This window comes from Carya illinoinensis, chromosome 15 (genome assembly GCF_018687715.1).
Source record: "Carya illinoinensis cultivar Pawnee chromosome 15, C.illinoinensisPawnee_v1, whole genome shotgun sequence".
NCBI classification, from domain to species: Eukaryota; Viridiplantae; Streptophyta; class Magnoliopsida; order Fagales; family Juglandaceae; genus Carya; species Carya illinoinensis.
This window is the reverse complement of record NC_056766.1, coordinates 38,377,280-38,399,728: the sequence shown is the minus strand read 5'-3', so window position 1 is coordinate 38,399,728 and position 22,449 is coordinate 38,377,280. Positions and strand designations below refer to the sequence as shown.

The following is a 22,449-nucleotide window of genomic DNA, read 5'->3' as shown; positions in this document are numbered from 1 at the left end:
ACTCCGTCATTCTACTATCCACATTCACCATCAAAACGGTAGTAGCAGTCGACGAATTCATGTTCTAGGTATTGAGTTCAACCTGGGAGCAAAAACTAAACCTAAAAGATGAATGAACCGATTGTGGGTCGGCATTTGTCAACTCCGCACCACACCTAATAGACCCTACTAGCAGCCATTCCTTGTTGTGTTCCAAATTCTTGTTACTAATTCTGTTGTTTTGGCCAGCCTTGCTCTGGTTCTTGCTAAAGCTTCATCTGAGTCAATTTTCTCTACAAATGGTTGAAGACTGTATAAGTTGAGTATTCTTACTTCCTCGACCGAAAATAAGTTGGAACAAAAATGGAAAGAAAAAAAAACCACAGAGAAGGGGAGGGAGGGAGTGTTTGGTGAGGGAAGAGGGAAGACGAAAATGGGAGGGAGACATGAGATGGTGCAAGTACTCTCTCGGCGTGAGAGGAAAGGAAGAGAAGGAGAGTGAAAAATGAAATGAAAATGGAAACCGAAAAACAAGGGAAGGAGAAGAACGTTGGGAATATAGTTAAGAGTAAAATATTGTTTTTGGTGATGAATATTAGTTAGGACTGTTCATCGACCCGACCCGACCCGTTAGCAAGGTATTCCGACCCGACCCGATAACAAGTACATTCCGTTCAACCGATGCCCGATACCGACTCGACAGCAAATTCGGAATTAAGTTCCGACCCCTTATACCGATTCTCTACTGCTAATGACTGTAATGACTCTAAAAGCAACCAAAACTAGAGTACCCATCACGCTGCCAAAGAATCAGAGACGACAAACTTGATTAACTGCCAAAAACTTTACTAAAATCTTTAGATAGAAAAATCTACGAGCACTCTGTTTTATATTTCTCACTGAGATTTTCCATTTCCGGACTCTAGCTAGTATAAAAGATCTAGCAAGGAGAATATATATGTTCGCAACAATTTCATCTCGCTAGTTATATTCTCATTTCTCATGCTTTTCTTCATTTTCTTAGCTAGCATCAGCCAAAGGGAACCCAGACAAATGAAACTCAATAAATAATAACTTAAGCATAACTCATGCTGTACTGAATCTAACAAACTGAATTTATGTCCCAGAAAATCCAAAAAAATGAAGAGAAGACAAATAAACCCTGAAAACGATCGGCTAAAATCAAGAATCGAAAAGCAAAATCAAAACTACGATTAACATGGCAAAGAGTAGAAAATAAAACAGGAAAAGTGAAAACGAAACCAATGACTGGAACCCAAATCCCATACTATATATAAAATCGAATGGAACCCATACTTCCCATGAAACCCAAATCCCATCTTGACCCAAGATACCCATACTTCAACCATCCAAGAAAATCACAATAACAAACCGAGAGAGAGAGAGAGAGAGAGAGAGAGAGAGAGAGAGAGAGAGAGAGAGAGAGAGAGAGAGAGAGAGAGAGAGAGAGAGAGAGAGAGTAATACCTTTAAATGATCTCGAAAATCAGGTGGATAAGAAATGGAGAGAAGATTTGAGATTTGAGAATGATGAATCAGGTACTGAAACTTGGAGGAAGCATTTGTCGTGAGAGAGAGCCTCTGGTTCTGTTGTGGTTTCTGATTTGTGGGTCTCAGATTTACGGGTATCGGGTAGTACCCGATAAGCAATGAAAACGGTAACGGGATAACCCGTTACCGATTCCACACCCAAACGAGTCGATATTTTGGGTCGGTTCGGTTCGATAGTTCGGGTCGGGTCGGGTCGGCCGCACGGCTTATTTGTACAATCCTAATATTATTAGTTGGTTAAATTTGGATAAAGAAATGAATTTACTGTAGCTTAGAAGTGAAGTTATTAAACTTTTTATTACTCCGATGCATACAAACCACTTTTATTCAAGTTAGCTAAAATTTAATTAGGTAGTGGCATTTCAATGTTCTTAGAGCATTCACATTTGGTGTTTCAAAGCACCAAATTTCTCTAATTTGAGATTTATTATAAGGTTTTGATTAAAATATCTCATACATTCAGATTTCTATTTTAGGAAAAAGGTTTAGGGGATGAAGATTCATTGTTCATCTCCTAAATCATTTTTTATTAATATTTTATTTTAATATACAAAATAAATATTTTTTCAATCATCTACACTTTCTCTCATACTCATATTTATTATAATTTTAAAAATAATTTAATTAATTAAGAAAATATAAAAAAATTAATTTTAAAAATATTATCATATCCACAAAAAAATAATTTAAATTTTTGTTTAAAATATTCACTAGAGTAATATTTCAAAACATAAGATAAAATATTGAGTAGTTAAGTTTAAAAATGGAAGTGAGAAAAAAAAGTAATAAAGAAAGAATAGATAAATATTATTTTAATAAAATAAAGAAATGATAGAAAATTTGATGTATGAAGTTTTTAAAAAATAAGTAAAATTTAATTAAGTTGCATAAATTATATCTAAGTCAAACTCAACAAATATACAGTAATTTTAACTAATACCAAACTCACTGGCCAAATATGGCCAACGCAAGTTATTAGCCAAATCATATTTTGACCATAAAATATTCCTTTCCACTTGTGTTCATCATGAGCCAAAGCGCACGAAAACTCCATAAAAAGAAACCAAAAAGATACCAAACTCTTCGACGTCTCCCATACAATCTAGAGTAGCCATCAGCAGCCACATCCACAGTCCAAGAATCCCATCATTGCCCACCATCGCCATCGAACACCTTCTAGTAACCCCTCTCTATATTTCTACCTTCGGCTCTCTTTCAACCCTTTTCCCCCTTTCTCTAAAAAATCCTCTCTTTCAGTCTTCATTTATAAAAAAATTTCAACTTTTCTCATGGTATTGATGGTTTTTTGTGGAATATCGATCTTGGTGGCAAATATTCACCTTTTGGGTGTTTGGTTTCATATTGGGCATTCTCTGTATTTGATGAAACGTATTATTGGACACGAGATTTGATTTTACATTAATTCCATCGGTTTTAGACCTTTTGTGTGTTTTTTGGTCATTTTATTTGACTCAAATCTCTATTTTGGAACTACATCGATCACATGTGGAATTTGTGTGGGTAAGTGTAATTTTGGGTTGGCATCTCTCTCCTATAATATACATGTGAAGTACTTTGGCATGCCCATTTATGTTCTCTATTTTGGGGCTCTAAAGTTGATGATTGTGTTTATGTAAGCACCATGCAACTTAAAGTTTTTTTTTTTTTTTCAATTTATCTACATACTGCCGTTGGGATAATTCATTGTTGAAAATCCTCATTTTTGTGTGTGGTGTTTTATTTATTGATATACTACACTTTGTTACTTTAGTTTCGCTTGTTTATGCTTGCACAGAAGTAGGGCAATCTTGCTAAAGCAATGCTTTTGCTTAGCTTATAAAAACCCGATCTCTGAAGCACCAAGATGCCTGATAGGCTGATACCTTCCTTGTGTTTTATTTGAATAATTAATAAATAATCTAATCCCAAAAGGCTCTTCATTTTAACAACTAATATTTTAATATAATAACGATAGATTTAAAAAATTTAATATTTGATATTATTGAAAAATAAGTAACTAAATTTATAAAAATGTCCCCTTCCTTTTCCTTTGCTTCACTGCCAAGGAAAAGAAAAGTCGACAGGACCAAGTTTTTGAAATTCCAATTAATTGGTCCGTCTTTTCTCCCACGTCTACGTCACAACATCCAACTACCTCTTATTAATGCAAGCCCTCTACCTCAACACACAAATCCCATCCATAAAGCTTCGTTTCCTGGGAAAATCCCCCTACAATCAGTTTTTTTTATTGTTTCCCGTATTTTTCTGATCCCCTAAACACCCAAAAAATGGCTCTAGAATGGGTTGTGCTTGGCTACGCGGCAGCCGCAGAGGCCGTAATGCTTCTCCTGTTGACCCTCCCAGGACTCGACCCTCTTCGCAAGGGTCTTCTCTCCGTCACCAAAGCCCTTCTCAGACCTTTCCTCTCGATTGTCCCGTTCTGCATGTTCTTGCTCTTGGATATCTACTGGAAGTACGAGACGAGACCTACGTGCAATTCTCCCGGCGCCTGCACTCCTTCGGAGTCTCTTCGGCACCAAAAATCCATCATGAAGAGCCAGAGGAATGGGACCTTGATTGCTTCGGCGTTGTTGTTCTACTGGGTTTTGTACTCGGTGACGAATCTCGTTGGTCGGGTCGAGGAGTTGAAGTATAGAGTCCAGAAGTTGAAGGATTACAAGTAAAGGGAATCCCATTTGGAGCTGTATATCGTCTGGTTGTTGGGGAAAGATGGAATTTTTATGAGGTCTATGTAATAAATATTAGATTTTTTTTTTTTTTTTACACTAATGGATATTAGATATCATTAATTCTTAAAATCCATTTGAATGTTAGAATTAAAAAATAATTGCAAAGTTAAAATGAAATAATAAATACAATATATTTATTTTAATTATTAATTATTATTTTTATTAAACTAATTAAATGGATTTTTTCTAATCAATTGATGTAGTAATATGCTTGGACCCAAATTCGTGAGGGTATTTTTTTTCAATTTTTAAAAATAATAATATACTAAATATAATAAAGATTTATTTAAAAAACAAAAACCTAATCCTCAACATCTTTGGAAAAGATATTATATATTATCTGATGAGTTATTGTTTCATTTCTCTTTTTATTAACTACAATTTTCTAATAAATATGCATCTGTGCTACTAAAATTTCAAAACAAATACACTGGTAGATGTCAACAGCGCTCAAAGTCTCTCACGTCTTGGGCCATCCTCCTCTCTGATTCTCTCCTCTTTGCATCATCTTCATTGTCGTTGGTGTTCCAAATCTGAATTTCAATTTTTATTTGGAAAAAATGGAATTTGTATATGTATTATGGTACAAACTTTGATTAAAACAAGTGATTTTGAGAGTTTATTTTTTAAGTTGTTAAGTCCAAAGTGACCATGCCGGGAGACGTAATGATCGGTGCCTGATAGCAAGAATACCATGGTGCAATCTGATCGGAAACACCCACATCAAGAAGAAGGTCGATCTGTGCTCGTTTTCAGCCATAATCATCAAACAAGCTGATTTCTTTCCAATCAAAAGAAATGATTCTAAAATGTACAAGTCTCGCACTCCTTTTGAAAAAAATGAGTAAATACTTACATGAAAAAATTATTTTTTTAATAATAAACATCATCCTTTTCAAAAGGAATGTGTAGAGATTGCACACCCTAATACTGCATCTAGCAATATACCCAAAAACACCCGGGCATTTAGAAAATAATTGCAATTTCAGCGAGGAAATCACATACAGAAAAAATGGAAGTTATTTACACCAGCTATATAGATCCTACCGTCGAAGTTTCTTCAGTAACCACTTCCTCCGTGCAGTGACATCCATGGCCACAAACATCTTGGCCTTTCTCTCATCTTCCAAAAGTTCACAAGCCTCCAAGAAGAGCTCGTCATCCATGTCTGGAACAGTTTGAAGTGCTGCAACAATACATTCTATTGAGCTGTAGTCTTTGTCCTCTTCAATACCCCCGTGAGTTTTGACTAGACATGACTTCTCCTCAGCTGCTTCTTGTATCTCCTCCCCGAGTGTTCTCTGAACTTTTTGAATGCCTGCTGAGGTTGATGAACTTGCGGATTTTCTCTTTTTTCGCTTCCGAGACATTTCAAAGTCCCCAGATGGAGATTGCATGTCTCCCACATCATTGACCCCCATCCCCAAGGCATTATTGTCGGTTTCGAATTTTATGTCCAAACTACTTGTTCTACCATTCCAACTGTCATTTCCATGAATCAAGCCCAAATCACTATAACCATCTAAGATCCTATCTCGGTATGCAATTGCATCAGGATGCTCCTGCAAAAAATCATTTAAGAGAAAGCTACCTACTCAAGTTATCCATTCACTGCTCTGCAATCAGTACGACTATGTTCAGCACTACAGTAAAAGGCATGTGTGCATGCATGTGTGTACCATATACCATAGCAACATGTTAGGAATAAGAAAGAATGTTACCTTGATATACGCCATCCAAACATCATCATCAGCTATCACTGTTTGGTCTATTTCATCCCAAGCAAAGCCATTATGATTGAGGAGATTCAAGACATCTGTATACTCTTTCATCAAACTCAAATAGCGATCTTCTAGTACATCCTTGTCACAAATAAGTCCAAACTTTTGATTGAATGAAGCAATCATCCAGGTCCAAGCTTGCTCGTTGTACGTCCCATAAATCTTATTTCCTCTGTGCAGCTGCTCTAACATGAGGTCAATAAAATAACGGTCCATTTGCCTTGTCCAGTTTATCCCTAGAGGATCACTATTAGCAGGAGATTGGTCATCCTCTTCACCTACAAATTAAAAAAACTAACATTAGGTGAGAGAATTTATTCTACATGCATATGGTACCAAAGAAAAAATGAAGTAATTATGTAGTTTAACACTGTTCAACAAGAACAAAGGTTTCAAACATTACTTGGAATCCATAGATTTCAATGCTCAGCAAAGTAGAACTATTACTTATTACAACACTAATTGAGACCAACTATGGCACCCGTAATTACACACGTTCAGTTTTCACATGGCCCTTCAGTATTGATGCATGTACCTTAAAGTCTCTGGTGATCCTAAATAGATTGTACCAGTCTTGTCTACCTATAGGTAGTATTGCAAATGTGTGTGTGTGTGTGTGTGTGTGAGAGAGAGAGAGAGAGAGAGACCAATATTTACTCCCAGCATACAGTCCTCAGCTTCCATAGCGTGACTTGAGTAATTACTCCTTTTGCCAGTGTTTTCACTTCCGTAAATCATAAACAAATCATTGAAATTTGGTAGAGTTCTATTGCGATATGTTCGGGCATCAGGATGCTCCTGCAGAAACTCTCTGTAAGCTGCTGGGAATAGAGTTTTTATGTAATGTGAATTCTTAGGATCATCTTGACATATTAAAAAAGAAAACAAAAAGATCACCTTGACATAACCATGCCATAGATCATCGTCAGCAGTTATCATCTGCTGCATTTCATCCCAAGCAAATCCGCTATGGTCAAGTAGAGTTTTCATATCGTTGAATCGCTTCCTCAAATTCATAAAACGACTTTTCAGGACATCTTTGTCATACTGATACCCAAATTCTGCACTAAACTTTGAAACCATATCGCTCCAGGCTAGCTTGTTGAATTTATGATCAACAATACTTCCATTGCATACCTGCTCTAACATAAGATCAATAAAATATCGGTCCATTGGCGGCGTCCAATCAGTTCTCCAGTGATGGCTATTGCTAAGCCTGGCACCTTCAGAAAATTCTGAACAATATAAATATGGAAAAAAAATAATCTCTGGCTACTCATTAAAACAGTACATTCAGACACATTGAACAAGCCTAGTACTAATTGTTCACCAAGTACAGTCCAAGTATCAAAGACAAATATTAAAAAATATATATATGCCACATGTTGCTTTACGCTTGTCAAAACAAAATCTCACCAACACCATTACAGCCAATATCTTGACCTGACTGGTAACACCCTCTATCAGAAGCTGGATTTCCATAAATCAAGCACAAATCATTGTAATTTGGCTTTGGCTGGTTTCTGTATGATTTTGCATCTGGGTTTTCCTACACACACAAAGTGTTATCCACATATAATTGAAACTGACATATAAGACTAAAATAAGTTGACAAAATGCACCTTTAAATAAGCATCCCAAACATCACCATAAGCTGTGACCATTTGCCGTGTTTCATCCCATGAAAACCCACTTTGGTCGAGAAGATTTTTCATATCATAGTACTGCTTCTCCAAACTTCTATAATGAATCTTCAGGAAATCTTTGTCATAGTGTAGGGCAAATCTTTCCTTGAACAACATAATCATATCTATACATGCTTGATTCTTGAAAGTGAAATCAATCTTCTTCCCCTTATGTACTTCCTCTAGCATAATGTCAATGAGGTATCGGTCCATTGAAGGTGTCCAATGTGTTCTTGAAAATTCACTGTTTGCATTACATGGGATGTCCTCTCCTTTTACAAACCAGAGATTTTGTATGTTAATACAAAAAGAAACATGTATTTCAGAGAGAATAAATTCAATAATGCAACTGATAGTTCTCTTTTTGACTTTTTGTCAAATGCTAGGATTCAAAAACCCTTACACATAGATAAGAATTAGGTTTCTGGGACATAAAAATTGGGATAGCAATCGGCAGATATGGTGATAATGAAACGGAAAGGAGATGGGTTTTTTTTATAATTTGAAAGCAAACAGATATTGTTGGTTAAGAACAACATAATGGGAGTATGAGGAGACTGATTATAAGTTAGAAATAACATAATGGAAAAATAAGAAGCAGACGATAAAATTCCAATCAGGAATAACATTTGGGAAGTTCTGCACTGCTGAAAAAAGAAACATACCAATTATCAAATCTGGATCTTCACTGTCAAGATCTGCATTGCATGCTGAAACGCTGTGTCTCCCGTTAGAAACTTCCTCACCATATATGACACATAATTTGTGATAGCTTGGGACAGATGTATTTTTATATGACCGGGCATCAGGATGAACCTGCAAATATCATACATAAGGCACATAGTAAAACAACTCATCCCAAAAGATATAAGAATGGGTAAGTGGCAATTCACCTTAGTATAAGAATCCCAGAAGTAATCCTCAGCCGTTACCATTTCTCTTGTTTCATCCCAAGAAAACCCACCTTGTTCAAGAAGAACCTTTATGTCATTATATTGCCTTCTTAAATGTTTGTATCTATTCTTCAGAGAATCTTTGTCATAGTGAGTGCCAAACTTTGCATTGAACAATTTGACCATTTCAATCCAAGCCTCAGCTACAAATCCATGACCAATTTTATTCCCACTAAGCACCTGGTCTTGTAACAATTCAATGAGGTAACGGTCCATTAGGGATGTCCAAATCATTCTCTGGCATTCACTACCAGCAGAGGAATGGCCCTCCTTTTCTTCACCTGCAGGAATGATAAGACAGATTAATGGGGATGACTAATCTCTCGACAAAACATTAGAGAGTTTCAAACATAGATAATATATGAAGCAAGTGTTATAGTTGCCGTCATTCAAATAGTAATAATCTAATTTCACAACAATTGCATTGCTCCTGGGCACTGGCACATAACAATATCAATATCAGCAGCTCAATAATTCTCTATCCCTAAGAGAAAATTTAAAGAAATTATTAACAAGACTAATAATCTCATGCATCTTACTGAACTGGTCATGCCTACAGCTATGTAATGAAAAAGCAGGAACCTTAAAAATACAAATTCCATTAAAGAGAAAATATAACCATTATGCTGCATACCCATCTGTCTCATTAAAACTGTATACGATAAAATACAGTTTTATTAAGTTTGATACCTACCATCAAAATGATCTAAAAAATCCCAAATGGAAACATAAGGATGAACCCCAGCATTCTTTTTTTTCATAGGAAAAGAAAATGAGTATTAACGAATTTAAGAGCATCAGCATGAGGAATACAGGTTGTATACTAAACGTCCTCCAACATTTTTTTTATCGTTTTGATTTAAAATGACACCAGTCTTGAGTTGTATAAGATCACCTTCAAAATTTTTCCCTCGCTGAAATTGACTAAAATGTCCATTGCTAACAGCATTTCCAAATATCAATTCCAAATCTCTACAGTTTAGCAAGGTCTTCTTCCTATATTGACTTGCATCTGGGTGTGCCTACATTGGCAATTGTAAGTGAAAAATACAATTGAAAACATGAATCCTAATAACCAAATGGTCAAAACAGTGTACCTTGATATAAGTATCCCATGCATAATCAGCTGCTGCTATCTTTTGTTGCTTTTCATCCCACGAAAACCCTTTTACCTCAAGTAGTCTCTTCATTTCAGTATAGTACTTGAATAGTTTCTTATAACGGTGTTTTAAGAAACTTTTACCATATTTTGTTCCATATTTCCCATTGAACAAAGTGAGCATGTCTTTCCATGCTTGGTTTTTGAATGTATTGTGGACCTTATGGCCTTTTTTAAGTTGGTGCAACATAAGCTTGACAAAATATCGGTCCATGGCAAGTGTCCAATCTTTTTTCGAATGCTTTTTACTCACGGGTAAAAGGCTATTCACTCCAACACCTACAATAACTATGTAATCAGTAAAAGTAGTAGTTTCTATTCATTAAGAAGAGATGATGCTACTTGAAAATCACATTACTATAGAGCTAGCAGAAAACATGAATTATCATCTTAGTCTTACTGAGTTTATTTCCCAACAAAGCAAGAAACTCAAGAAAAAATAAACCATCAGGAGTGGTCACATCAAGTATTCACAAGCCAAGCACTTTCATCTCATTCTACCTCATCTTTCTAGTGGTAACCAGGCCACTGTTTACTGCCCCAAAGATTGGCTGAAAATGAATTTATAGAGATGGAGTAGAAGGCAATTTTGCTCCTGGTTTATAAATTATAGTGAGTATAGAGTTCCTTCCATCTGGGGTATACACTCATTTGGGGGATTTTAGAGAGGGGGAGGAAGGGAGGAGGGAGAGGGGGGGGGGGGGGGGGGGGGGTGTGTGTTGCTTTTGAGTCTTTTCTCCTTTTCTTGCATACTCTCTAAATTAACAATAATAAAAAATAAATAATTAGATCTTGGCATAATTTTAAGCACTACCAAAGCTGCTTCAACATAAGCACGGTACCAATAGGATACATTTCAACGCCAATGACAAATGCAACATTTCTGCATATCCATGACAGAACACAAAAACACACCAATATTCAATCCTTGCATGTCATCATCAAAGTCTAAATCATGACTGGACCGGCTGTATCTTCCATCTGCTGTTGTGTGTGCATATATCAAGCACAAATCATTGAAGTTCACCAAGGCTTTATTTCTGTAGGACTGCGCTTCTGGGTGAGCCTGCATTTGTACTATGCTGATTAACTTTCACCCCAAAGGTAGAGCTAAAAAAATATAAAACAAAAATGACCAGAGAAAGTAATGCACCTTGACGTAGGAATCCCAAACATGATGACTGGCTACCACCATTTGTTTAGTATCATCCCAAGAAAATCCATTCTGATCGAGAAGAATTTTTATATCATTGAATTGCGTCCACAAATTAGTGTAGTGACTTTTCAAGACCTTTTCGTCATATGGAGATCCAAAATATGCATTGAACATGGTCAGCATATCAGTCCAAGCTTGTTTGTTGAATGTATGGCCCATCCTATTCCCCCTATGCACCTGATCTAACAAAAGATCAATAAAATAGCGTTCCATTGCTGGTGTCCAATTTGTCCTTGTACGATCACTGTTCAAGGGAATTTGGGATCCCATTTCTTACCCTACAAAATCAACAATTTCATTGTAACCATATGGCCCTTTAAACATAGAGGATGACTCATATCTAGTCTTAGTAATGCTATGGCGCAAAAAAGATCACCTTAACCACACAAACAGGTTTGCACGCTATCTTAACACATCTAGCTTTGAAGACCACAATGTAAACTCTCACTAGTGATCAAACCAAGAAAATACAATGAAATAGAACAAAATTTTGAAATATCATATGATCTTTTGGGCCCCCCGGGGATTCAGAGAATAAAACCCAGAGATTCAGAAACAAACGCGTTGCACTGGTTTGTTCGCGGTTCGATAATCCCCAAAAAATAACAATTCAAACTCATATCGACGACCAAAGTAAAGCAAGCTACTAGAGAGCACACCTACAAAATGATCTCAAGTTCCGCATATTAACAATGTTTCTTTGCCAAGAAAGTCGAGGGGGAAGAAAGGAAAGGGGAAATGTTAAAATTTATACTCCATACTTTTCTAGATTTCTATAACACGAAGATCCCAGCTCAAATAGACAATAACGGCTTGGATTTAGGCTCAGTCCAGTTAAAATTTAGCTCCCAACAGTATCACAAAGATGATTATGTCGAGAATTTAAGTGGTGGTTCCATCCGCCGTTTCCTACACCTTCTCAGTAACCAAACAGCACATAATCTAATTTCATATATATCATGTGGGTGTGTGCGCGTGTTTCGCTAGAGAGATAGAGAGAGATTAGGGTTTAGCACCTTTGATTTGGAAGAAGGAGAAAGAGACCACGAAGAGAGAGTGTACGGAAAAAAAGCCGTTCAAGGCAGTCTGGTTTTACTCGACCAATGGATTTATCAGGGCAGAGACTTTCGCCGTAACAAAATATTTGTACAACTCCGGCCACATCAGTTACATATTAATAATCTTTCACGGCGGTTAATATCGTCTTATTAAGAGTTTACATTGTATATGTGCTGGATGTTTTTGTCTTAACAAATACCATAGATTGACTAGTTGACACAAAATGGGCCAACATAAGCCCAACATGTTGGCCCAGAATGTGCACAAGGATTAAGGTCGTCCTGAGATCTAAGACTGGCCCATAAGCCCAAGATTCCATCTCTAACCACTTGTACTCTTCTCCCCAATATTTTGAATACCGTACCGGATGTCGTACTGGTCAAGACATTGAAACGAAATATTTCGATACCGGTACCGTTTCGAAATAGTCGATATATAAATAAATTATATATATAAATATATATTAATTATATTCTAAAATAATAGTCTATATATAAATAAATTATACATAAATACATATATATATAAATTATAAATAACCTGATATGAATTGGAGGTCAAAAAATGAACTTATAGTTTGAAGAAATGAAAAAAAAAGGCAGAAATACCAGTTGGTACGTAGGCCGATACAGGCCGAAATATCGGCCGGTATTTAAATCGGTAAGAAACAGATGTAATTTCTGTACCGGACCAGTGGCCAGTACTACATATACCGGCTAGTACAGTACAAAATTTGAAACAATGCTTTTCCCTACACCCTAATTAGTCTCTTATGAATTGGATACTTGTTGCCGAGTATACTTAATAAAATGTTTACATGACATAATTTGATTTAAGAGATAAATTTTAAAATTTAAATTTAAATCTTACCATTTAAATTATGTAAATTACTTACTTTATACACCAGCTTGATATTAGAATTTTTCGAGTGATAGTTGTATTATTTTTTTCTCTTTTACATATTCATAATGACATGACACGTACCAACTTTTCACAAATATCAATTGATGATGAAGATAATCTCCATAATAAAATTAGGTCTTTGAAATATAGAAAGAAACTGATTCATACAAGTTCGGGATGTACAATTTTCTTAAGTCTTTCAAGATAACGATATCCACTTACGAAAACCCATTTTTAGTGGCATCTACAACTCTTTTTCAAGTGACTTATACGAGACTTGTATATCTTAACATTTTTAACATCACATTTTTCAAATTTCAATTGAATCCCTATATATGAAGTAGCCGATAATGGTGTTTTTAAGGCCGTGAGCATGAGTTGGGTCCCCATCAAAGGGTCACGTGCCCTTTAACCTAATTGAGGGGCAATTCACCGAAAGAGGCTTAAGCCTTTTCTTCATCGGACAATTGCTGGGGCCCCAATTCCTCAACATCAATGTCACCCCAGTATATATGCCGTTTTTAAGAAGCACCCTTGATGGTGAAATGTGGCTGCCAATACTTTTCAGTTAGGCTGAAGAGTCAAGCTCGCCAGCAGAAATTTATGGTTCTCCTCCTCCTCCTCTTTTATTTTTATTTTAAGTATAAATCAATCCAAAAAATAATCTTTAAGTCTGTGTTTGGAAGAGAATCCAACTTATTTCAAATTAATTATTGATCAAATCCACTATCTTTTTAATTTTTTTTAGAAAAAAGTTCAATTCCTTTTAATTTATTTCATATATTTTAATTTAAAAAGTTAAATTCATTTCAATAGAACTCACAAAATATTACTATTCACAATTCATCTCAACATCCAAGCGCAGCCTAATAGTTTGGACAGTTTGGAGAGTCAAACATACTCTTCTTTTAAGTAGTTAACTTTCATCCACTCTTAACCCTCTTCAAATTTAATTAAAAAAACAAAACTTCTGGTTTTATTTAGAGGACTGTTTGGACAGTTTTATCTTAAGAGAATTGCTAAGTGAACTAATAGTTTGATCGATTGTGCTCTTTTTGTTTTTTTTCTTAAAAATTCTTAATAATTAAGAAAGTGATTATTAATAAATTTGTGTACTTTTATTTTTTTTAATATCTAAAAATGTTTAAAAAATAGATAAAAGAAAATGAAAAATAAAAATAAAAACAATTTTTTTTGTTATCGGTCCTACTATGGGTATCGATTATCGGTACCAGTAGTATAACTCTTTATCTTAATTCTAAAACTTAAAATGATAAATAGATAAATGCATAAAGTACATCTTACAATATTTATTTATTTTTGTACTTGTATAACTATATCAAATGATTCAAATGTTTAAAAAATTTTAAGGCCTAATTCCATGTTTGTCTCTCTTGATAGATTGACATATCTTAGAACTTGAGCAAGAGTTTTAGAATATTTTAATCTAAAGTAAGATGAGATTACAATGAGTTGTATGTGGAAAATATTGCAAAGTTGGGTAGAGTTTACTGCTCCATATTTGAACAAGATGGTGGGTTGAGTGCAGTGACAAGTATCTTTTTCCTCAATTTCCAACCAACAATAATTTGCCTAATCCCATTTATTGCCTACATAATGAAACATTGTCTTTTGTAATCAATCTTCAGTACTTCATATATAAAATCTTGACCAATCCATTAAATATGAAAATGAGTTGTGGTTTTTTGTTTATGAAATGTGAAAGTTTGCATGCAAGTATATAAAAATCTTGACCAATTATTGTCTCATCTTATGAAATTCTTGTAGTATTAGTCGTATTCTGATTTTTTAAGACTCTTTTGGTCCACTATGTCTATCAAAGTCAGAAACATTTAAGCCTCGTTTGATTATACAGATGAGATGAGTTGAGAAATTTATGAACAATAGTAAAATAGTTTCTGAATAGTAGTAAAATAGTTTGAGTTAAAATATTTTATGAGATTTTAGAAAATAAGAGAGAAAAAATTGAATAAAAATAAGATATTTTAAGCTATATTTTCTTGTTCTAGAATTTGAAAATGTTGAATTATTTTTTGTATTTTGTTCAAAAGTTTGAGAAAGACTTGAAATTGCCAAAAGCCCAAGACCAGGTCACAGACACATATTAATTCCCAATCTATTATAAGATAATAAGATATCATATTTAATATCACATCTTGTTATAAGTTAGGACTACCATTTTGTTCATACTATAGGACTATCTAATAATTAGCCTCTCACCCACCACTTACAAATTCAGTTTTGACATAGAGTCTTGGAACATCCAATATTCATCCTAGCAGTACTACTTTGTCCTGATAGTCTTTTGCTTCTTCTTTTTTCCCCCTAAAGTGACTTCATTAGTGAAATAGAGTTATTACAATAAGGTAGCATATATTACAAGCCATGTTATTATTGACTAAGGAGGATCCTTCTCACTATGAAATTCTAACAAACATGGTGGGATTTCTATCAGAAGAATTTTTCTTAACTTCTTGTTGGAATATGCTTATTGCGCAATGGAATGCGTGTATCGATTTTAAAATTAATGTATCTTAACTGCTCTCCATTCTTCTAGATCCTTCAGCAAAAATCTGGTATCCCTTTCTCTCCACATATGTTAGTATATGTGGTCATTCATAATATTTTGTGTCAAGGCATTTCGGATACTATAAAACGGATCACAATATTACTCACTTCGACTGTTCTAAAAATAAGTTTGGGAAGATAAAATGATGAATACCATAAAAGATATGATTGTATCTCTACTAACACTAATTGATCTTAAATGGGGTTGGCAGTTCATAGTCCAACAAGTAATATCAAAGCTAGAAGTCATAGATTTGAGTCGCAAGAGCCTCATGCAAAAGCAAGTTTAGTTATTTTAAGTAGATTGACAGTTCACCCTCCGACAATCAAGAAGCAAAGACAATATTTTATTAAGAGTTGTTTCATGAGCATGGTTTAAAACGCTACGAAAGGCCAATCTTTGGAAGGGATTTTCAAGCAGTGGCAGATGTCGTCTTGACTAACGACACCTAATAAATTGGGAGATCAATCCCATCATCAAAGACACTCAAATCCGTTTCTGTTTCAACCGATGGAAGATGCAAAAGGTCAATCGATCATAGTACATTAACTTAATCATGTAGCTCAAGATCTAACAAAATGGGGTTTTGTACTTTCATTTCATGATATATAGGCAGATAGAACTGTCACACCATACTTGAATATATATATATATATATATATAATTAAAATTTGAATAAAATATTATCAAAAATATAATTTTTTAATATAATTCTTATTTTAGAATTTGAAAATGTTAAATTATTTATTATATTTTGTATGAAAGTTTCAAAAAATTGTAACGAGATAAAATAAGATAATTTGTGCAATCAAACGAAACCTAAAATAAAAATATAGAAAAGGAAAAAAAAATTAAATTGTATAAACTATTCTCGAAATTATTGTTATCTAAACATCCTCTTATATCATATCAAATAATTTAATAATAAATAACGAATAATATATAATTTTCAATCATTTAAAGACATACGGGAGAATGATAGTAAAAATATAACGAATAACAATTCTTTGGTTTATATGAAACTTGGAAGATACTGAGATTAACTTAGTTCAATTTAATTTTAAACTGGGTCTAATATCCAAACACCTAACTCTTAAATCGATAAATATTATTCAATTCAAAACTTCTTTACACGTGAGACCCACAATTCATCTTAATTTAACTTAATATCCAAACGGGGCAAGCAAAATTGTCAAACTCCAAGCTCTTTCATTCTGAACGCATTTCAATAATTACTCCCCCTCATTGAGGCTGATCCTCGCTAATCGAATCCGAGACTCAACACCTCTCGTCGGATTGTGAATTGTCAATCCACCAAAAATATTAATTATTGCTAGGGAAGATACACTCGAGTATTTATATACAAGTAGTCGACATCACACCCCATAAACTAGTATTATTATTATTATTGAAAATGTACACCAATAAAAACAAATTTAAAGAAAAAAATTTTAGTCACAAAAAAACTTTAGAAAAATAAATTCACAAACTGATATATTTTGATGTGATATGTTATATTATAAAGATATTTTTATTATAAAGTAAATCTAACATTCTTAGTAATTTATGGATTTACTATGTAGGAATCTTTTTGTGACTGTAGCACTTGAAAATAATTGATTAAGAAAATAATTGATTTTCTTAATGAAGTAAACAAGTTGCAAATTGCTTTCAGAAGTAATAGGAATGTCATTGTCTGCTCAAAATTAAAGCACCTCCCATCTAAACATGGGTTAAACTACTTGCATGCACTCGGCTGTCTGCCTGTTCTTTTCAACATGATGTTATATTTAGACCTAAGATTTTGTGTTGAAGTGCACGTTAGGTTTTGGGTCTCTTTCCGGCCTGTAAATTAATACACCCTTTAAGGAGCAATTAATCCTCAAAAACCGTAGTATATTCACTGGTTTACTTCGATCAGCACCAAACTCAACTAACCTTGGAATCTTGGTATTAATTAATACTGAATAAAAACAAAAGATAGGGTACAAGAAGTGAAAATTCGATCATGTGCTTTTTATAAGTGAATCATGTGAATGGTGCTTGTTGGTGTCCAGTAGTTTTGCATGCTTCACAAGATCACCAAAGAAAACTTAGTTACAAAGAAAGAAAAGAGGAGAAAGGAACATCTCACCTATGGTTAACCTAATTTAAGCATGTGTGTGATCTAAGCATGCCTGGGCATCTATATATATGATCCTAGCTAGCACCTTGCTTTTCTTTTCTAATAAAGGATGAAGTTTGAGATTTAATTCATTATTAAGCATGTGATTTATTAGGATTATAGGTCCGAGGGACGGGGGAGTTTGAGCAATGCTACCACTCTTCAACCTAATTAAATCTGGTCAGACTTAGTCACACTTATTGATGTCACATATTTTAAGTGATTTCATCTGTCAATTGCTTAAATTACAATCACTTAACACGTGTTATATGGTTAGTATGACTAAGAATGATGATAATATTTAAGATAAATAACTACATTTCATATTCAATTTCTCATTCATAAAACAGACTCGAGGTTAAAAATATATATATATATATATATATACATATATCACCATATAACAATATAAGAAAACTGTTCAATTGTGATCAGTTATTTCTTGCGAAAATGATTATTTTTTGTTAAAATGAGTGTTTTAATCATAAATAATCATTCTCGTCGCATATAATCTGTCACAAATTGTCATTTTTTTTGTAGTAATATTTTCTTTAGCACAAGAGAAACCTTGCACACAAAGCCACATAAGTAAACATTATACATCTCATGAATTGTTTCCCTTATCCAAACATCATGAATTCAAGCATCGACCTGCATGCAATATCATGGAGAGCATGTATACAGACAGGTGAATGTAGAGACAGCTAATTTCTGCCCTTATTTTATGTGCAGTGTGGCTGTCAAGATGTATAACTTAATGCCCTTTGGACTTTGGAGACTCTCTCCTAAGAATCTCACCTAATTAAGATCATAACACACCCTAGTTTTTGCTGGAAATTTGATTACTTTAATCTCATGGTCTTCATATCTCATCATTGGACAGCACAGTATTTGGCCTTAAATTATCATAAACATGCATGCATGCTAGTTTGTACCTCATCCTAAGCTAAGCTTCAAGTTGTGGTATTGTTTTTTCACATCAAATCTGTCATGCACTAATCATCACCATAAACTTGGGTTTGTTAAAGGGTCCTACATCAACATACATATATATAACCAGTGAACGATTGAGACTCCCACAATTATTATTTCTATTGTGAAAAAGTTTATCTGTAAGTCTTTTTTAGTTATTTTATTTTTAAGTTGGTATGTAGAACACGTCGTCCACATCACTTTAATGGTAAGATTCAAACTTAAAATTTATCTTTCAAATTAAATTATGTCTCGTAAATATCGTATGATGTAGAGACTTTAGAATAACAATAATGCTAGTTTTATAATTATAATAAATTCTACAACAAGTGATGTGTTGACATATATGGCAATTGCAAGTACCAAAACTCTCTTATAATAAATTCAGTTAATAGTTTAAATTAGGAATAAAAAAATAGTGAAATGAATCGTGGTGGGATTCAGACAAAATGAAAAATAACAAAGCCTTGCGTAAAGTTCCCACTTTGACAAGACGTGAGAATGGGAAAATTGGGACTCTCTCATAACTTAATAAAGAAGGATTCTTTGTGGCAACGAGAATATTTGGTGGCAATGGATATTTTTGGAAGAAAGCCCCCAAAAAAGATAAGGGAGACATTTAAATAAAAATAAAAGGGAAAGTTATTTCTATGGAAAAGCCCAATCCCAAAGGACAAAATGGTAGCAGTTTTATATCTCCACCTAACGTGAATTATTGGCTCATGTTGAGATGATCTTGTACTGAAAATGGCAGGATGGTTCCCATTTTTGTAACTGTTTGATCCTGTATATGATAGCAAGTTTTATATCTATATCTAACTGTTTGAGAAACAATCATTATCAGCCCACGATAATGTTTCAGACGTTGATGTAGTATTCTTCGTGCCATCTATGAAATGAATAATAAATAAATAAATAAAAGATAAATAAGAAGATATATAGATTTATATTATTCGACATAAAAGCCTATATCTATAAGTTATTTAGGGGTGAAATTTACTATAATATACAGTTTTATAATTTCTCATGGCCTCACGTATCTCTCAATATTTTTTTTTGATAGAAAAATGTTTCATTGCATTCATTCGGTAAACGAAATTACAAATGTGACTTATAAGTCAGGAGAACCAGACTATAAAATCAACTAACGCAACTGCTCAGGAGCTTCCCCGCACATAAAGTGACGGACATTGCCTTAAACTTCTAAGACTCTCAAAAAAGAGAGTAAACACTCTGTATAATCAGAGACTGGAAAGCTCCTCTAACCTCCAAGGAGGCGGAATGCGGAGACAATCACCACGAACAAACAGTTCAATAGGATAGACCCATACTAAAACTAAAAACAACAGAAAACCCACAAAACAAGAAACCAACAAAAACAAAAAACAAAAATAAAACACAACCACGAGCACGGCAGGGCTCCGGCGGCACACCCTCCACAGGCAATCGGCATCACGAGCCCAACAGCACGAGCACCCAGCTTACGTACGGACCACAGAAACCTCCCAATGAAGGCCGGCCGTACGACTACCGGCCGTAGCATCGACCGCCACTCTAAGCACTTTGCCTCAGATTGAGGCCGCCCAACAGCACCTCACCTCAACGTGGACTCCACCTGAAAAGGGTAGAACAAAGAAACAACAACAACACCAACATCTGCTACACAAAACCGGGCACAACCACTGGCGATACAGGACACAAAAACCAGACACCGAAAGCAACCTCCATTAACGGAGATACAGGGCACTGCCACCAGCGATAGACCAACCGCGGCAAGGACCGAACAAAAAAAGAAAACAGGACGCCGATAAAAGAAAGACCGAAAACAAATCTACCGGCGAAACAGAGGCCGTGCCGGGCTCAAAAAGAAACCTGGGAGGAAAACTGCCACCCGGAAGCTGACAACCGAAGCCTGAGGATCCAAAAAAGGTCGAGATAAACCTCTGAAGGTAGTCTGTGGTGGCGCGTGAGGTCCACTCGCCGTAGGGAGCCCAAGTTTCGTCTCGCGCGTGCGAGCTACGCCCCACTCCGCCTGGCACCACGTTCGGTGGGTTTGTAGATCGGCACCTAAGCAGCATCCCGGAGGGGCGTGTGTAGACGTTCGGCAGCTGGACGGCCCGGGACGGTGATCCTCCCTTATTGGCCTGAAAAAACCTAAAAACTGGAAATAAAAAACCTTTAAACAGATAGAGAGAGGGAGGGGAGCAGGAGACGAAGCTCCCAACCCCTCCCCCCCGGGTGGCGCTGCTCTAGGTTGGGGGAGGTTTTTGAAAAATAATAATTTAAGATTTCAAAAAATTAAAGATGATGTCTTCTTTGAAAGAATATTCTTTGGAGTCAATGTGCATGGTAGAGTCTGTGCGTATAGAAGTCATAAAGAGCCCTTTAGATTTGTATAGATCTCCTCTTTGTATAGAGATCTATTTCCTTTTTTAGAGTGATTGAATTGTACTTACCTTATAAAACCATTTCATTTTAAGAGTCTGAGTCAACTTATTTTATCTCTTAGTTTTATCTCTTTCCTTATTGTTAGTGATAGATTTTCAATGAATTTAACTCGGTTGAATTTATCCCTAATAGGATCCATTATTATAATTTTAAAAAATATCAAAACACTAATAATTGTTTTTGCATAATTGATGTGTAAAACTTCCACATTAGTGGTATGTGTAAAATAGATTTTCTTTATATATATATATATATATGTGTGTGTGTATAAGTCATGAGGAAACCTAACCATTCTCCCTTTCCTTTACTCTCTTTTATAATAAAAAATGATTAATATGTTGCCTTTTGCATATTTTCGAGCAACATGCATTGCACCGCTAGATTTTCAAGCTATTAAAAGTTGACAAATGTCACTTGTAAAAATATCACACACTATTTTTTAAAAATAAAAAATAAATATAATATTCACATAAAAAATTAATTATTTAATAATAAATTATATTCTTTTTCAAAAAAAATTATACAGAATTTAATTAAAACTAGATCTAATATTAGTCTTAAAAAATTTTGTGAAGCCATAGTTCATTTTGATCGGAGTGTTCCCATCTTCAATCATATGAATGATCCCAACAATTTATTTGTTTATTTTTTATTTAATAATTAAAGAAATATTTTTTAAATGATGTTATAATTTTTTTTAAAATATGAAAATATATTAAAAAAATACATTAAAGAAAAACGCTATCGAGGCCTCCCATACGTGTGACGGTAGAGCCACTCTATTTTAAAGCTCTAACCGCTTATGCCCCTCCACCTTGGAACTTAAACCCCACATGTCATTTCATTTTGTACTTCTTGATGCTGGCAAAATCCTACGGTACTGTAAAATCCTTTTTATAAATTATTTTATATTAATATATCTGATTTAAAATATCATTCTATAAAAAGATGTAAAAATGATTGTGTATCTTTTCCAAATCCTATTTGATCCAACCTCCTTCTATCGATGTTATTACTTTCCCTAAAAATTAAGGTCATCATGCTCCTTGTCTATGGCAATGGAGGTGGATTTCTTTGGTTAACATGGCAGAACAATCTACATAAACGCAATATCTTCTAATGTTACAAGTAAATCAAATCAATCAATAATCTTATGAATAGTTAAATCAACCGTCCTTGTGAACACCTCATCTCCATATTTTGCCATTTTAATATATAT

General features: G+C 34.5%; 2 protein-coding genes across 7 annotated transcripts; one reads left to right on the top strand and one right to left on the bottom strand.

Annotated features, from left to right (window-relative positions):
- Positions 1–3,711: 3,711 nt before the first annotated feature.
- On the top strand, positions 3,712–4,333 carry LOC122296121. Its single transcript, XM_043105568.1, has one exon. The coding sequence runs from the start codon at positions 3,839–3,841 to the stop codon at positions 4,232–4,234; it is 396 nt and encodes a 131-aa protein (XP_042961502.1). The 5' UTR covers positions 3,712–3,838; the 3' UTR covers positions 4,235–4,333.
- Positions 4,334–5,049: 716 nt separating this feature from the next.
- LOC122296120 lies at positions 5,050–12,262 on the bottom strand. 6 transcript variants are annotated; one of them, XM_043105562.1, is made up of 13 exons: positions 12,111–12,262; positions 11,032–11,372; positions 10,794–10,944; positions 9,817–10,157; positions 9,615–9,741; positions 8,660–9,000; positions 8,432–8,582; positions 7,704–8,038; positions 7,498–7,630; positions 6,979–7,316; positions 6,729–6,879; positions 6,022–6,359; positions 5,050–5,862 (listed from the first exon to the last, which is right to left on the bottom strand). In XM_043105562.1, exons 2-13 carry the CDS (start codon positions 11,362–11,364, stop codon positions 5,344–5,346), a joined length of 3,258 nt encoding a protein of 1,085 aa, XP_042961496.1. In that variant the 5' UTR covers positions 11,365–11,372; positions 12,111–12,262; the 3' UTR covers positions 5,050–5,343. The 6 variants fall into 6 exon arrangements, with proteins under 6 accessions (XP_042961496.1, XP_042961498.1, XP_042961497.1 ...); XM_043105564.1 differs by having other exon boundaries at positions 6,979–7,304; positions 12,111–12,261; XM_043105563.1 differs by lacking the exon at positions 12,111–12,262 and adding an exon at positions 11,856–12,081.
- Between the last annotated feature and the right edge of the window lie 10,187 nt (positions 12,263–22,449).

Coding starts and splice junctions, on each gene's coding strand:
- LOC122296121 (XM_043105568.1), top strand. CDS start 3,839: ATGGCTCTAGAATGGGTTGTGCTTGGCTACGCGGCAGCCGCAGAGGCC.
- LOC122296120 (XM_043105562.1), bottom strand. CDS start 11,364: ATGGGATCCCAAATTCCCTTGAACAGTGATCGTACAAGGACAAATTGG. Junction 9,742..9,816: donor CATGGGATACTTATATCAAG/GTACACTGTTTT, acceptor TTGCCAATGTAG/GCACACCCAGATGCAAGTCA. Junction 5,863..6,021: donor TTTGGATGGCGTATATCAAG/GTAACATTCTTT, acceptor GATTTTTTGCAG/GAGCATCCTGATGCAATTGC.